At 38.0% G+C, this 16,895-nt stretch overlaps 1 protein-coding gene across 14 annotated transcripts in view; it reads right to left on the bottom strand.

Annotated features, from left to right (window-relative positions):
- R3HDM1 (R3H domain containing 1) overlaps positions 1 to 13,688 on the bottom strand; it is a 51,090-nt gene extending 37,402 nt beyond the window's left edge. For 11 of the 14 annotated variants that reach the window (XM_080600725.1, XM_080600731.1, XM_080600735.1 and 8 more), the window contains exons 1-4: positions 13,549 to 13,688; positions 12,470 to 12,680; positions 5,305 to 5,346; positions 4,762 to 4,851 (exon numbers count right to left, since the gene is read on the bottom strand). In XM_080600725.1, coding sequence (XP_080456851.1) covers positions 4,762 to 4,851; positions 5,305 to 5,346; positions 12,470 to 12,640 — 303 coding nt within the window. In that variant the 5' untranslated portion in view covers positions 12,641 to 12,680; positions 13,549 to 13,688. The remainder of the gene's footprint in view (positions 1 to 4,761; positions 4,852 to 5,304; positions 5,347 to 12,469; positions 12,681 to 13,548) is intronic. The other 3 variants (XM_080600737.1, XM_080600730.1, XM_080600732.1) reach the window with 2 other exon arrangements.
- Positions 13,689 to 16,895: the final 3,207 nt, after the last annotated feature.

Raw genomic sequence — 16,895 nt, 5'->3', positions numbered from 1 at the left:
TTTCCAAACTTGTCAAAAAAAGCGTCATTTAAATTAAAGTGACAAAATGGTTCCCTAATTAGTAGGCAAGAGTCATTTTGTTCTTCATGCCTCTTTGTCTTTAACAAGACTGCTAAAACAAAGGACTATCATATTTCAGACAGCAAAACCAGAGGGAGTAGAGAGAAATGGAGAAAAATTCTGCGTCCGAGTGATGCTAAGAGAAAGGATAGCAAAGTCCTGTGGTAGCACTCCCCCACTCCTTGTATCTGGAAGTCCCTCAGACATTAGTTCTGTTCCCCTAGAAGCCAACTCAAGACACTGTCATCACCCCTACCCACGAACCTCTGATTCCTCCCAGCCCAAGCCACAGACCTGTCCCACATGCAAGTTTCCCTTCCACTCCTGACTCCTGCACCAAATCCTTTCCCACCCAAGTCCTCACTCTTCCTTCAAGCCCATTCTTACCCACAGAGGCACCTGCTGTAAGCTTCTCCTGATGTCTTACACCACAGACTTGATCTGACAATTAAAGCCAAGGCTGAAGACTGCTTCACCTGCAAACGCATCTCTGCATAACCTGCAGTAATGTTCCTCCCCGCCCTACCTAGCATAAACTGCTCGCCACCTTGGTTTCTTCCGAGCTGAGCCGTAGGAGCCCTGCACTAAGGAGGCTATGGTTAAAAAACAGTTTGAATATACGTTTGCGGAGTTACAACTGTTTCAAATAAAAAAAAGAGCTTAGCTGAGAAAACTGCCAGCTCTCCCTTTCATTATGAAATGTTCCCCCCCCCTTGAATGTTCTAATTAAACTTATTAATCCATCAGCACCCTGCACAACAGCACCACAAGTGTGAAGGCTTCTCAGCTTCTATGAGGTTATCTATATCCAAGGCTGATAAAAACCATTATCTTTCACAACTAATGAACTCGTTAGCATACTTCTTTACTGGTCTTGAGAATTCACTTGGCTAAAAACATTAAAGATTCCAAAACAAAACTTTGCATTCCTCACCTCATACACATAAACACAATCCATATAAGCAAATTATTTTTCACTATAAAGTGCATTACATGCTGACTGTTCACGTAGTAGCTACATAAATACTATTTGAAAAAGAATAAAAGAAGCACGGTGCATGTGCTATTAAGAAATTAATTCTGACTCTCATCCACCAATGTAACGTGCTTTTCTCCATTTTTCAATGTTCTATAAAACTATTAGTAAATTAAGGAATTTTTCATAGTCTGATTCTGACTTTCCTTTATTAGAAGACTAACTGGCTACATGAAACCTACCAAGAGTACAAAAAAAAGCATGCGGCAATAGTTTAGTTAAAGGGCTTCAGCAAGTAATCATTTTCATACTTCTTTCCCCACCAAGTGCTAAAAAAGGAAGAGCCATCTGAGCAGCCAACTCTGCTAGCATCAATTCGACTTCAAAGTGTGATATAGAACTGCGTACCAAAGGGCACTTTCTTGTGATTTCATGCTATAAAAAATGTAGCATCTAATTAAACATGACCTACTTCATGGGAAAGCTGCTGAAAAATATTTTAGCCTCTATTCCTTAAAATTCTTTTAATCCCACCCTGGTGATAGCTGGTCTCTGCTAGCATACTAATTTAACAGACTCTTTATGGTGACACAAATCACCTTCCTATCTGAATTCCTCGTTGCAGCAGCATGAATTGTCACCAGATTTTGGAATTTAAAAAAAAAAAGTAGCCAAACACTAAAGCAGAAACCTCCAAACCAAAATTATCGTCTGAAAAATTCCTCCAGCTTAATACACTTGGAAAAAAAAAAAAAGAGAAAGTATATAAGCATTGGGAAGCATTACTGAAGGTTACTGAAGGACTAATCAAAGGTCCTATGTCCTGGGTTGCTTTACCAAGAATCCGAATTTACACAAGTCAATATAAACTCACTAACATTGCAGACCCTGTTTTTTTGTTGTTGTTGTTTTTTTTTTTTTCTTTCCCTTGGGGTTGTTTTATTTTGTTAAAGAAGTTCAATCTTTCAAAGATTGATTTACTTGTTAATAATAACAGTAGCAGCTCATTCACAAGAAACCAGCCCTTTCTTAATAAGGGCTGAAATTGATCGTGCTTTGGCTAATGTTTGTACTTTGTATCAGAGCACACAGAGGCAGAACAATTCCAGCACCTAAATTTAGACAAAGGATAGCAAAAGAATAAAGAGCTAGTGTGTTTTCAAAAATAAAAGCTCAAATAAATCAGTTATGGTTTTCTTCAAGCAATAAATTGGCAAGCTTACACTTCGATAGCACCCTTTACTTAAAGGACTGCCAGTGCTTTTCAACAACTAAGGCACAACACTGGTGAGGTTTTCAGTTCCTCAGTAACAAAGAGTATCTTCTCCCACGTTGCAATTGCTCCAGAAAATACAAACAAGTATTTCAGAAAATACATTGATCTTCCAGAGGTGATTTGTCTGGTCCATCACCTCCTCCACTGCAGCCTTCTGAGGAGCAGCAGGCAGCAGAGGCTTGCAGAACTACTGCTACACCTGCATATGCCGAGGAGCTTTACACCTTGCAAAGAGCTGAGGCACAGCCGTGTGGGAGGGGTGACTGTGAACAGTCACAGGGAAGACCACAGAGTTATCCCAACACTCACACCAGTTCCTGCTTTCTGAAGACCAAAAATTAGAATTCTTTTAAGGATTATCAGCAACTTTATCCTGAATTTTATCCTTCCTGACTCTTAAAATCCTTTTTAAGTACAAACAGAAAAAGGGAAGCCGTGTTTCAGTTGCAGTCTCACTGCCACAACGGAGCAGTGACTTTTCCAGCAAGGGGAGGCACTCGCACACTTTATTCCAACACTGCCAGGAAGGGCTGTGCCATACAGCCCCTCACCTCCCACACACACATAGCACGCTTCCAGCATGGGGCTTGCAGACCTGCAGATTGCTGCTTCCAGAAGAACCCTTCCACACTGTTCCCAAAAACCCTTGGAAAAGGAAGCAAGCAGTTGAAGAAATTGTCCGTATTGTTATAGAAGGTCACACAAAACCTGCGGCCACTAAGATGTGCACTGCAGCATCAGGGGTTGCAACAATTTCCCACTTCTGACTCTCCTCTTAACATGCATTTGTCTCTGTTCAACCCAGAATAATTCAATTTGTTCTCTCCATCATTTGCATAGTTACTGGGATCCCTAAACCACTTTTTTCCTAGATTACTGTTTCTAAAGAAAATTTGCAGCCTGATCTAGTTTTCTTTCTTAATATACAGTCTCATTTATGACATTCATTCTGTGCAAACTTAGATTATCCCACAATTCAATTCGTTCTGCAGAACTGGCCTTTACATCTCTTCCGCTGCTGCATTAATTGCTTTCAAGAAGCACTCAGCACTACGTGCAGCTAAGGAGAGACTCCCCCAGGACACTGCAACAAATGCTACCTGCAGAGAACGCTTATAATAACGCTCTGATATTAAACCATTAAATACAAGGTGTCACGTAGTGCTGGAGTTCTAAAAATCCTCCTGACTTACATTTAAAATGTGCTGTGGATGAATAGTTCATCAAATTAGGATTCTCTCCTCTTATACTCGGATAAAGTGCTTGATGCAGCAAAGCCCTACTGCTTCAAGCCTGAACTAGATCTCTTAGTTTAGGTAATCTTATGGCAAACATTGCAATAGGAATATAAATCATGGTAAATGGCATTAATTTTTCTGTTCGCTTTTAAATTCCTACTCCACTTGCTGTACCAGACTTAGATTTTCATTAAATCAGCAGGCCCAGTTCCAAAATTTCTCCAATTAACTCTTCAAGTATCAGTAAGTATATTAGTGAAGGACTGAGGAAAAAAACAACACTACTTTCAGTTTTCCCAAGACCAAAACCTAGACACTTGACAGTTCATTCTTCATAAATTTTAACCCGTTTGAGTTCTCAACCTCCTTTCCTCCCCAAAACTGAACTAGAAGTTCCACAGCAATAAACCCTCACTTGTTGCTATTCTACTGTTTCCTTCTGCTTGTTAAGGAAAGCGAGACTTCTCACAAGAAGACCATTTAGAAGCTTTTCAAATAACAGTGAAATATTTCAACACGCTTCACAAGAAAGCCACTAAGAATCATTTCACTTTTGTTAGGAGTGAAAACAAGAGCAGCATGAAAATCATTCCAGTGTCTCTCATCCATAGCCCAAACTAAAGCAAGTAACAGTATTTCACTCTAAAGATACAGACTTCTATAAAAGCAAAATCAGAATAGTTAGATTTAAAATTCTCTAAAGCTTTTTACATATTTTGTCCATTATTTAGGAATTTCTTTGAGTATGTTAAAATATCTTAACAGATTAGTCTCCAGGCATACCTCAGGCATGTGTTAACCAGCAATTATGAATAACATGCAGAAATTCCGTCAGAACACCAGAACTTACAGCCACTTACATCTTCAGATATGAAAAGTTGTTAAATTACGCCGCATATTAACACAACGTTTGTCTTAATGATGGCACACTGCATGAAGCAGTTTGTAACCGCCAAGTGCACTGTAACACCAGAAAGCTGAAACGACTAACCAAGCTCCCCTTTTTCTGTTCCCCAGATATCAACCATTATAGCTCAGAAAACCACAGCAGCAGGCTCTTTGCCAGGTATTACCACCTCTGTTAAAACTGTATCAAAAATAGTAATCATCATCATATGGCATCTGCATATTTAAAGAATACCCAAAAGACCTTCTTTTGAACGGTAAATTACTTTAAATTGTTTCAGAAACTTCAGTAATGTGACTTTTACCTGGAAGTCCTGTGATATTTCAGCTGTAGGAGGTGGTGGATATTCTTCACATACAGCAAGGCTCCGAACTAACTTTAACTTTGTGTTTGACTAAAGGAAAGTATGTAAAATTAAAAACTATGGCTTATAAATATTATATAAATATACCATAAGCCGTTATTTTTCCATTCATGTTATGTAAAACAAATTGGCTGAGAACTGCATTTTTAATGTTTTCAAAAGAATAAATTATTTCCTTTAGGAAAAAAATACCCAAGCAATTGCAGCTTTTGAAGGCACTGTCAGCACAATAGAGCACATCTAATGGAAAGTAAATAAAATCGTTGGGAAAGTGCTTCTCTCCATAACAATAAAAAGCCACCAAAAATATAAAGGCAAACCACAAAAGCAGACAACTAGGCAAGACAAAAATCCAACAGAATAAAACAAAGCTTCATTGCCAAAAAAATAAAGGATGAAACTAAAGGCACTTTTCACAAAGTAACAAGGTTTCATCAAGCATGAAGGGCTTCCTTAGCATGCCAGCACACAAGGCTACTGTACCTTCGACCTTTTGGCTGTCTGTCCAAAAGACTGCACTGGCCGCTGGATGATGGGCACAACAGAAAAGGTTTATATTACACTTAGCACTTCAACTTTAGCAATGCAAAAGACTGCTTAAAAGAGAAAGTTTTAACAGTTATTACTGACATGGTGGTCAAGTCTGTGAAAGGAACAGCAGGTGCTTTTGGCTGAAGGATTATATGCTCTCTTTTTCATTGTGCTTGTCCTTGAAATCTCTCTCTCATTTATCAGCAATAGATATTACAGAAATTTAACAGGAAGTAAGCATTGTTCTCGGTCAGTAAGATCCAGGCTGTTTACTCTGTCCGCTCCTATGTTTAAAATTATCGTGTCCTAATTTCCTTGGCAACATGAATGGTTTTTGAGTGTTTTTTTTTTTTATTTTTTTTTTATTTTTTTTTCTTTTTTTTAAATTTCTTCCCATTTCCTGAAACCTACCTGGAAAAATGATGATATGGGAGAAGAAGGGGAAAAAAAACCAACACATTGCCTCTACAAGGAAATCAATACTAATAAGTAAAATATATTTTAATATATATTTGATTCATATTAAAATATAAAAGATGATTAGGAGCTATAAAAACCAACTTTACAAAAAGCTGCTGGTCAAAACTTTCTTTAGCTCAGTAACTTACTGTGCACAGATATATCTTTATCTACCCAGAACCCTTTTCCCATTAATAGTTTCTTTAAAAAAAAAATCAAAAATTTGCTACAGCATGCATGATTGAAATGTATATTTGATCAAAGAAGCGTTTGTCAGGTTTTTAACTCCATGGTTAAAATGCATCCCCTTGATACTTGGAGGCACTTAAGAGTGGCACAAGATAATGAAAGTACTGGTTTCACTACAGAACTAAAACTGATGGATACACAAGCCTTTAACAGAATTGATTTTAGTGAGCACAGGCCTAATACTTGTAAGTGAAAGCTAACACTGGAAATACAGTTTCAAGTGTTGTTTAATGGACAACATCCCCTCCTTTATGAAAGGGGAATCCTTCCAGAAGCAAACTAAATGAAAACCCAGTCTGAAAACTACACGAAGAAAGCAAACTCTGCCCTAAGCTCATACAAAAGGCACTTGATAGACATCTGCTCCTAATTTCTTGCAGGAAATACATGTTGTTAAAAAACTCCTACCCTAAATTGAAGGGTTCAACCATGTCAAGTCAGAAGAACAGCTCTCTCTCTCTCGCTCATTTTCCTCAAGTATCAAGTATCTTTTTTTGGATGTTGACCCAGCTTCACTGAGAAGCTCATTTAAATATCATTCATTTCACTGTGTAACAGGATTTTAAATAGCTGTGCTGAAAACTGACTGAACTGATATCTATTTTTTTTTTTTTTAAGGAAGCTTGCTGAGATTCTGAGCAAAGTCAGTTCAACTTTCCCCATACCTGGAACAATACAAAGATGAAGTTTTGTTGGTATCTGTAAGTCATTTTTTCCCCCTCAACCACCTATGCTGAAAGCACGCCCTGTTTACTGAAAGCTGGCACTTTGTATCTCCCTGGCAAAGTTTGCATTATACCAAGCTAATGAGCTTTCAAGAACTGGATGATTTCCCAGCCTCTATCAATTAATCCAGCATCAATTATCTTAGGTGGGTTCAAATCAAGCTGTATAAACATAAAATCAATCAACAATGCTAGTGGGATCCTCAGTTGACTATCAAAACAGGCAGAAGGAACTACTCAAGGAATTGTTTACCTCTTGCAAAACTCTGGAAGCTTTGAATCCAGTACTTAACTAAAAATAGTCTAATGAAGCAAACACCCTAGATCCACCATTTAGGTCGGAAAAAAGTCAGCTTAGTTATACAGGACATAAGACATTTTTAACTAGCCAAATAGACTTCTACGATTTACTAAAGACATATATTCAATTACTTTTACAAAAACGATTTAAAGAAAAAAAAAAGAGTAGAGAATGTTACTGGAAAGCAGTTCTGTACAAAGCACAGATCTCCTCCTCACCTGACCTCAACTCAGTAAATCCAAATCAGGAATCCACAGCAGTCAAAGGAAAGTGTATTTGTTTATGCCAGATAAAGTGAAGAAAATATCTCAAAATTAAATTGATATACTAAAATTGATATGATCCAGTATCAAACCAAAATATTTGTAACAACGCTTAAAATGAGTATGTTTTTCAGAATTCAGCCACAATAGGCTCTGGTTGACAGTACATTCCTTTATGCACTTTGTGGGCTGTATCTCATCTTCCATTTCTCTTGCAGAATTAGAATTTTGATTCCAGGCTGAATAAATCATATGTCAATCATATCACATTCCCAGTTTCTTGAAGATGGGTGTTTGCAACCCATGAGGAACAAGCAAGATAAGGTATTCAGGGTAGTAAACGAAAGTATTTGAATACTCTGGTGCTCAATTTCACGAGCACCTGACAATTTTTAGGAACCAATCCGATAGCAATAACACTGGGGACAGCCAGGGGCAGGGGCATTGCAGGAAGGAGTGGTCCCAAGTTTTAGGGACCAGTCATTCTCCCACGATTGAAATGAATCAAACCTCACAGTTGCACATGAGATGAGCGTCATCCCATCCATCGTATTAACATCTGTTAACCGGTGACAACTTTCTTATGCCTTGTAAAGCCATTCTTTGCCAGCCTCAATTCCGTGCCTTCCCGGATGACTAAAGATGTCAAAGCCTGCAATACAAGCCTCCGCAGCCAGCTCTCACTGTGTAGGATAGGCACCAACACACCTGGAATTTTAGTTCTGATTTCTGCATTTGCTAAGCTTTGTTCCTATGGTACACCTTTATGTCCCCAATTGTAAAAACAATTTCTAGCTATTTTAGAATATATATTCCATAGTGAGTGCAAGTTAAGCAACTTCTTTATAACTGCAGCTCTCAGAGTTTTACTGACATGAGAAAACACGGTTAATAAAAGCTACATTAAAAATATATTTATGCTCCACTTAAAGTCGCTATAGGCATGATATCAAGACACTTTAAAAGCAAGTGTTGCAAAAAATTTGCATAATGAAAACAACGATCTGGTTTTTGCCTTAAAAGGTTTGTGGTTTTTTTTTTTTTTGAGACAAACTACTGTGGTTCACTTCCATCTAATTAATACAATGCAATCAACAAAATAAAGTGGATGTTAAGATAGTTTACTGAACACATACAACCCTATATATCCAGGCTTTCAGTGGAAGTATTTGCGTGTTCTTTTTTCCTAATTACCCCACAGATCATGTATATTAACTACAAAGTAAAGATCTGGAACATTTACATCCCTTCTTCTACCAAACTGTGCTGTCCAAAGAAGCTAGATAACAACAGCTGAGGCACAAGAATGCAAATTCAGAAGCAAGAAAAGCCTTGTGAAAAGGTACTACACAGATTTCTGCATTACGCTTGGGACATTTCAGAGGTCAGACACAAAACGGCAGACCTGAAAAGAGTGGTCTAAGGACTTGCAGTTTTCCATCCTTTTACTAAACTAGGCGTCAGTTTTAAATTCAGATAAGGGCTACATTTTTAACAACCGTAGTTAGCTTGTATAACACCGAAGGAAAAACCAGCATGGTGTATGGTTACTTGCGTTCCTGTACTAGTGAGTGGTGACAGCAATTTTCCGTGACACAGCAGAGGATGACTGAGAAACAAAACTGGAAAAATAGTTTCACTATTGGATGCAGAAGCATTTTGAACGGTTCAAAAGAAGCTGATCAGAATCTATCTATTAAAAATTAGTAAGTCGTGTATTTTGGAAACAAAGACATGTAAATTCTTACAAGATCAGAATAGCTGAGGAGGCAAAGAAAGGCCTCACAGAACTCAGCTGTGGAACAGAAAAAAACAAAGCTTTGTGCTAGTATGGAAGGAAGAAGAATGTCAAAAAGCACGTCCAGTTGTTAAAAACAAACATTTCACCTAATTTCTCCAAGGGACTAGGATATTTGCTTAATTAGTATAAATCAGAAACAGAATTACACCTACTTAATACAACATTTACCTTGCTCCTATCAAACAATGAATGCACACAAGTCTTGCATTCACGCATCAGCCTCCATCACTCGGTAAGGTTTTTTTCTTCTCTTTTATTCTCCACAGTTTGCAAGTGCCTTTCCTGTTACACAGTAACATGCAGCTTGGTTTGTCCCAGTCTTCTACTGCCTTAGTTATCACCATCCACTAAGGATCTTCTATCCACATAGCAGTGATTATTTTTTATTGCAGAGATGATGGCAATTAAGATGAACATTCTTCTCCCCGCCCCACTCCATAGTGCATGGATTGTAGAGTAAGAACAAGTCTGCCTTTTCTAGAATAGCCAGCATGAATTATTAGAGAGGTGTTAAGTATTTTTTCCTTAAAAAAAAATGAAATAAAATTCCTACCATGAATAGAAAGCTCTATCATAAAAACCCCACCCCACAACAACAAAAGAACACCACCAGCAACAAAACACCTCCATAGTGCTGACCATGTACTCCTCTGCAAGTACCTTCCACGCGTGCCACTGATTTCCAGTACCATTTGAATATCACTTAATTGCAATTTTAAACTATGACAATTCAAAAATGGTCCCTAATAACCCCTGTATCGGTTACGTTACTTTCACACTACCTAAAAAGGCTGTGAAAGTTGCCCATACACTGAGACATTTTTCTCATTCACGCTGTACACAACAGCTAAGTGGGGACTAGTGCGCAACATCTGAAATCAATCTAGAATTTAGAGGCAAGCTTGTATTTCAAAATGTAACAACCAGTTTCTCAACTGCCAAGATTCAGAAACATACCTGAATTCAAACCACAATAGGTTTAGACAGAGAAGCAATCAAAGCTAGTTTCTTACTTCACTGTAGAGAAGTTAAATAGCAACTTACAAAGCAAGTATATGCCATATGCATTTGCACTATCAGCGATCACAGTGCAAGTAACATTAACTCACTGACTTGGTTTATGTGCAGTTGCAAAGGCCTTAAATGAACAACATTCTGCTTCAAAAACGGCTGTCTACCTCCTACTCTGAAAATCCTCATCCTCAGACCACGGTTTTTAATTACACTACTCATGTAATGGCAGCGCTCTGGTTCTGATGGACACTCCTAGACACAACGTTCACATCAACACTAGATGAAAAAGACAGCAAAGCTGCCTGCATCAAGAAGCCTTCATTACACAGTTGTACGGTTCCTAGTGTGCATGCTAGATAATTATTTCCGCCACCGGATATTACTCCCACACAAGACCAAAACCAACCAACCAAAACCTCCTGTCAAACAAGCCAGAGCCAAAACCCACAGCCACTGGCAGCTTCATTTCTCTGGACAGGAACACTTGTTTGCAGGAAGGCCGATTTGCCTCTTGAGCCTCATAAGTTTCCACGCTAATACTTGTTGAATGAGAAAATGTGAATGAGTTTCTTCTAAGTTACTGAACTGTAGGAAAATAAACCTTAAAATCATTTTTAATGTTGACTACTGGGATATTCTGTTGATTAAAGAGAGTATCAGCTCAGCCCTAACATCCACCAATGTTTCAGTAGCAGTTATTTCTCGTATGTTACAGGAGAAGTATTTCATTTTAAGGATTTGCTTTCCATAAAATTATCTATTTACGCTGATGCCAACTTTAATAAAGCCAGCAGATATTAAAGAGTAAAACTGTATTGTTATTACAGTGGTTGACAAGATTTATTTGGAAGCAATTTAACCTAGCAAACAGAGCTTACCTCACTCAGCAGAATATTGAATTGCTAGTCATGAGCAAAACTACTCCCCAAAGAACATTTTACTCAATTCTCAATAACAAGAATCTAATAAGCCACTGTCCTGGTTTTGCAAGCCACAAGAGAATACTGGTATACCCCATATCCCAATCACAATTTTTATCAGAAAATTTTTTATTCATAACCCACAGATAAAAAAAATCCTACAGAAAGTTAATTTCTTCCAAGCCTTATTAGAAATCTGCCCCTTTTCCCAAGTTATGACAGAAAATTTCAGTTGCCTTTCTCAATTCACCTGAGGTGCTTACTGCCCCAGTGACCATGGGCAGCCTCGGCCAGGAGTTAGCCAGTTTATGCCACACACAAGACACCCCTCTTTTAGGGCTCTTATGCATAAACACTGTGTAGCTGAATCTCAGAGGTATCAAACATGCTGCCATACCTGCTGAACTGGTGTTACGAACACTGCTGTACTCCCCCTTAACACAAGATGTTTCCACGGCATTTCTCCCGTACCCATCTCACTTGAAATCTGATGCTGTTATTTTTTGTAGGTACATCTCCTACCTTACAAAGACCATATGTTTATGTGCATCAGCTCCTCCAAGTATGCAAGAGGACAGCCTAAGCTTTCCCACCTGACAGATTACATACCAAAATTGACGAGTGGTGGAGAACTGAAGGAAAGGGAAGCTATGGGAGTACTCACTAGCAGCCAAGACAGGACAGTAAGCCTCCATCCTACCCCACCATTGATGCAGGGAGGAAGGCTGGACTTTCTGCTGCTATCTAGGGCAGGACCTGGACCAACTGGCCTCAGCAGCTCCGCTGACTTGATTCCTCTGACACCTGGGGATTTGCATTACCTACATCTGCTTACTTTAGCTTTGTGCAGTACAGCTCTACTCTAAGAGTTACACCTGAGCCATTTGTAGCTCAAGAGCTCTAGATTGATCACCACTACTCAGGGCAGCCATGCTGAGGAGCAACACTTACCATTTTAGTGCCTTGACCAAACCATATTATTACTAGATTATTACCGGTGCAGCACAGTCTCTGAAACTTGGTCAAGATTCAGCAATAACCAAAAGGTGATTTGAGTGCTAAGTTTTTCCCCTGTTCTGAAAAGATTTGACTCAACTTCACAGGTGCACTCAGGAGAACGTATGTAACGGACAGTTTGGCTTTCCCATGAAAACCACTTACACAACTCAAACAATTAAAAATGACTGACCCTCATGAACATAAATATACATTAATATAAATAGAGAAGTGAGGAAGAAACAATCATCCTACTTGCTTCCAAAAAATCAGCCAAGTTTTCCCAGCCTGAACCAAGGTAACATGTAAGAGGACCATGACAAAAAGAACATGACAAAGACTCATTTAACATGATATATTAGTGAAAAATAAAGTGAAAAGCTTCTTACCGGCATATCGTTTTTGCTATCAGGACAATTTTCATCCTTTTCCGTTTGGATCTGCTCCTGACTTCCTGATTTTATAAGGTTTTCATCTGGTTCTGTATCTTTAAATTCAGCTTCTGAACCCTTCATTGCATCAGTTTCATCTTTTACAGTAAGAATATCAGACATCCTCATTAGAAAAGATTATTTTAAAATTCTACAAGAAATATGGAACCTTTAGGACAAAGAAAAATGGGGGATCACTGAGTATTTTTAAATTAAATAAATGCATATACTTAAACAGCTATCCAAAATAGAAATGATTTCACTACCATGAAGATTTGCACTCCTGTTATGGTATTTCTCATTTCTTGTATCAGAGGGAAGGAGTGATCATCATCTTTTCACCACTTTTATCAAGAGGCATATAACCACAGCTATCTATGTAAGAGAACTAAACAACTACACTGTGGGATAACACTTGCAGGTTTTCCCTCCTGTATTTAAAAATAAACGCTTGAACATTTCAACGCTCCAAATCAAATTAGATTCTAACAGAAACAAGGGAAGATTTTCTCATTTGAAAGGAAGAAGGAATTACAGGTAGATTTACTTTGAAAGGGTTGAGAGTAAACAGATAAATGACAGTGTACCAAGAGTGCAAATACACTAAGTTTCATTAAATCATTTTAAGTTTCCTGGCTGCCAATAACAAAGGGGCAAGTACTGAATGCAGGAACTCTCTTACATACGAAATGTAATGAAACTGGTCCTGATAAAATTAAGCACTCTCAGAAGCAATAAAGACAAAATAGCTTTGGCAATTATAATAATGACCATTATCAATAATTACTAATAACAATAATTTATAATAAATATAGAGAACTCTAATGATTAAAGCTAGTAACAGAACCATCTTAGTTTTCCCTAAAAAATACCAAATACAAATTATTCCTATGACTCAGTTGCACTGTAAGATGTAAAATCAAGAATTCTCTATTTCTTTAAAGAAAAAGAATAAGTTCTGCATGCTTAAAGTCTTTTATAGGGAAATAATAAAAATAAGAGTATCGAAAAGTCTAAGCAAATATCTGATCTATTACCTGATGTGTTCTACAGTTTGGGGATTGTGGTCTACCACAACAATAAAATAAAATAATCCAAAGTTCCTTTTCACAGTTGTCAACCAAGATGTCAGTTGTAATGAACCATCTGGAATCTGGCAGGAGGAGTCCCATGTCCTTATCCCCAGTGTAGAGTCTTGAACAGAACTACGTTGTCTTGAATCAGCAAGAACATCCCTTTCAAATGCCTAAATAAACAAACAGATTTTAAAAATCAACAAAGAAAATACATGATAATTATGTTTAGGGGGAGGGGACCAACACAAAAACTAGAACTCATTTAAAGAAAAAATAAACAGAATAAATGTGCATTTCTCATATGACTTGCTTTAGCTAGCAGCAACAGCTATATTTTTCACCAGGCTTCCAAAAATATTTCTATATTACAGAGTTAACAAGTAGACATAATAAGCGTTTTGTTAGCATCCCTAGTGAAACTGTTTCTATAAACAAGCAGGTATCTTCCAGAAGAGTCTGAAAAGACAGTTTGTAATAAGAAACCCAGTAGGTGTGGAGGAGTAATAGCCATGAAAGCATAGAAAACCCTGTAAATATAAGCAATTCTCTTTTTGTCATACTTAATAATCTACAAGCAGAATACAAAATCCATATTTTAGGCAACCTGAGTTACAGAAGACATTTTTATTTTATTTAATAAAGGAACTGCCCTTGAATGAGGGTTTACAAATTTCTAGAAAACCAACACTGTTCCATCTCCCCTCTTTTACAGATTTGCTTTCCTGAGAAATAATTATCACCACTGCCCACATGGAAGCATGTGTTTGAAGCAGCAGGCAACAACAGAGACATCTAATATCAAACGAAACACAACCCCTGAAGGTAGCAGAAATACCCTAAAACAAAGAAAATAAATAACTACCTTTCAAGCCTGTGAAAGATATGCTGAAAAGGATCTCTATATCGCATTCCCCAGACGCTTTTCTCACAACTACACGGGTGCTTATTAAAAACAGCACAAATGCTAATAAAGATCAAGAATACCTTCTGTCACCCCAGCTGAACTACTTCATTTCCATGTCAGTAACAAGATCATTAGAATGACTTCAGGAAAATAAACAAGTGAAAAACATCCAAATTGTTTGAGGTGAAATAAGAAACCAATGAGCCACTTATTCCATGGCTATAATCGCAATTTTAATCGATTTAAGTAAAGAACCCACACTAAACTGTTCTCTTAGAACATGAGTTGCCTTACATGAAGGAAGAAGGGACCAAAAGACCTGCTCTGAAAGATGTTAAGTGTCTCCAACAAGCTACACTTGGTCACTAGAAAGCAATTAATAGCAAAATTACAAGGTCAGGCTGTGACAGTGCCCAGCCCTTCCTCAGTTTTACTGTTTGTCAATACAATAATTCTACAGTTTAATATAAAGCAACAGAAAGCTAGCTAAATATATCACTGACTTTACATTACAAGAGAAAAGCTGTGTCTTGTTTCCCCAAATACCTACAGAACCGAAGATGGGCAGTAGGCTTTACAATGAAAGGAAAGCAAGCAAATACTTCACATTCTCCACATTCCCCCACGGCAACTCTCACCAGCCTTTATTCAAATTGCTTTGTATACACCCAGAGATACTGCAATGTCGTGCTGGAAAACAATAACTGGAAAAACAGCACAAGACATCACTTCAGAAGATACAGGCAAATAAAGAATACTGTATTCCTCCCACATGCACCTCGTTCTCCTCCCAAAAATACATGCAAGAAACCAAAACCCACCAGCCTGTAAAAAGAGATTTGAGTAGGAAGGATTTTAAATTATCATTTAAACGGTGTTCAGCTTTTAACACCTCCTCCTGAAGCGTTAAGAGATCTTAATTCATCATTCATTCATCACCCTCAGTATCTCAGTGTCAAGTACTCCTGTACTCCTCCCGGTACAACCCAGGAGACTGCGGCAGCGGCACAGTGGCCCACAGGCTTCCAGGTTGCCCTGCAGGTGAGATTAAAGCCCAGCAACAAATTCTGTTTTAGATCTGAAGAAACTGTTTGATAAGGGACAGGAGATGCTACGAACATTTTGGCTTAAAAAATTTCATTGAAAAGCAGCATGAAAAAAAAGTAAAACAATGGGCTGTGATTCATGCCTGTAAGTTTTTTGACATCCTACTTACTGAATCATTAACAGGGGAGAAAGGATTACAGATGAAAGAACAAATTGGAAGTAACAAGGCACAGGAAGGCAACAAAGCAGGAACTTCATGTGCTGCAGACAGACCACAGACCATCCTTATGAACCTGCCCCCCCCCAACCCCCCCTTTCACCTCCCCATGTATCCGAACGCTCACTTCTTGTGTCCCACGCAGGGCAGGAAAAAGCAGCAAGAAGGCTGACCTCAGGAATCACTCTACTGTTTGGAGGGAAAACAGGTTCTAGCAAGCAAATATGCATTTTCTGATTTTCACATTATTGCTGCAGTCCACAAACACACTGTAGTCGCATTAACATTTTGGCACGGGAGGAGTATTCAACAAGTATGTTAGATTATTCTGTTTTCTCTTGGCTACTGAAGGATGAAGTATTTATATTAAATCCCAACACTGGCTATACACTGGATGGCAATAAGCTATCCAAAGTTATCCCTAAAATCCAAACGATTGAAAAGATCAGATTTAAACATTAGCAGTAGAACATTACCTGGTTATACCTTAAAAATCCCTACCAAAACTGCTAGCAATATGTCTTATGAAAAAACCCTTCCAATTTTAGCATCTTTTATAGGTGGCAACAAAGGGCACCTACTTCACTAGATGGAAAGCACAGGAACAGATGTTGCAGGAATTCAGTTTAGACAGCACTTATGGGAGGAGTATAACACCTTATATTTATGTTCTTCAACCTCTGCGATTACTTGAAACTTACATTTGTTTGTGGAAATGTACACGCTTCCTTTTTCATCACATTGATAACACTATACCACTAATCACCCTAAATTCTTTTACTTCTTCTGAAAAGCAGAAACTACTTTGTCTAGACACTATTCTGAAAGTGCCCCTTTTCAGAGGGAAAATTATTATCAGCTGCGAGATGGATGCCTAGCACTAGGTAGGCATATGCTTCGGACAGAAAAAAAATAAAATTATCAATGTTGAGCTTTTACTGCTTTCTTTTGTACAATCCAGAGAACAAGTGATAAAAAAGACATCAAGCGAAGCCACTGATGAGTTTTATGACAGAATCATGATGTGGGAAACCACTGGATCCTTTGTTTCAGTTTCTGACTTGAAAAGCATCATTTGCAAACCACTAAATTGACTTGTAGTGAGTGAGGATATTTCTGGGAACAGGATCTACTCAACTT

The sequence above is a fragment of the Anser brachyrhynchus genome, assembly GCF_964034855.1.
Source record: "Anser brachyrhynchus genome assembly, chromosome: 7".
Taxonomy (NCBI): Eukaryota; Metazoa; Chordata; class Aves; order Anseriformes; family Anatidae; genus Anser; species Anser brachyrhynchus.
The sequence above is the reverse complement of the archived record's forward strand: the minus strand, read 5'-3'. Positions and strand labels throughout refer to the sequence as shown.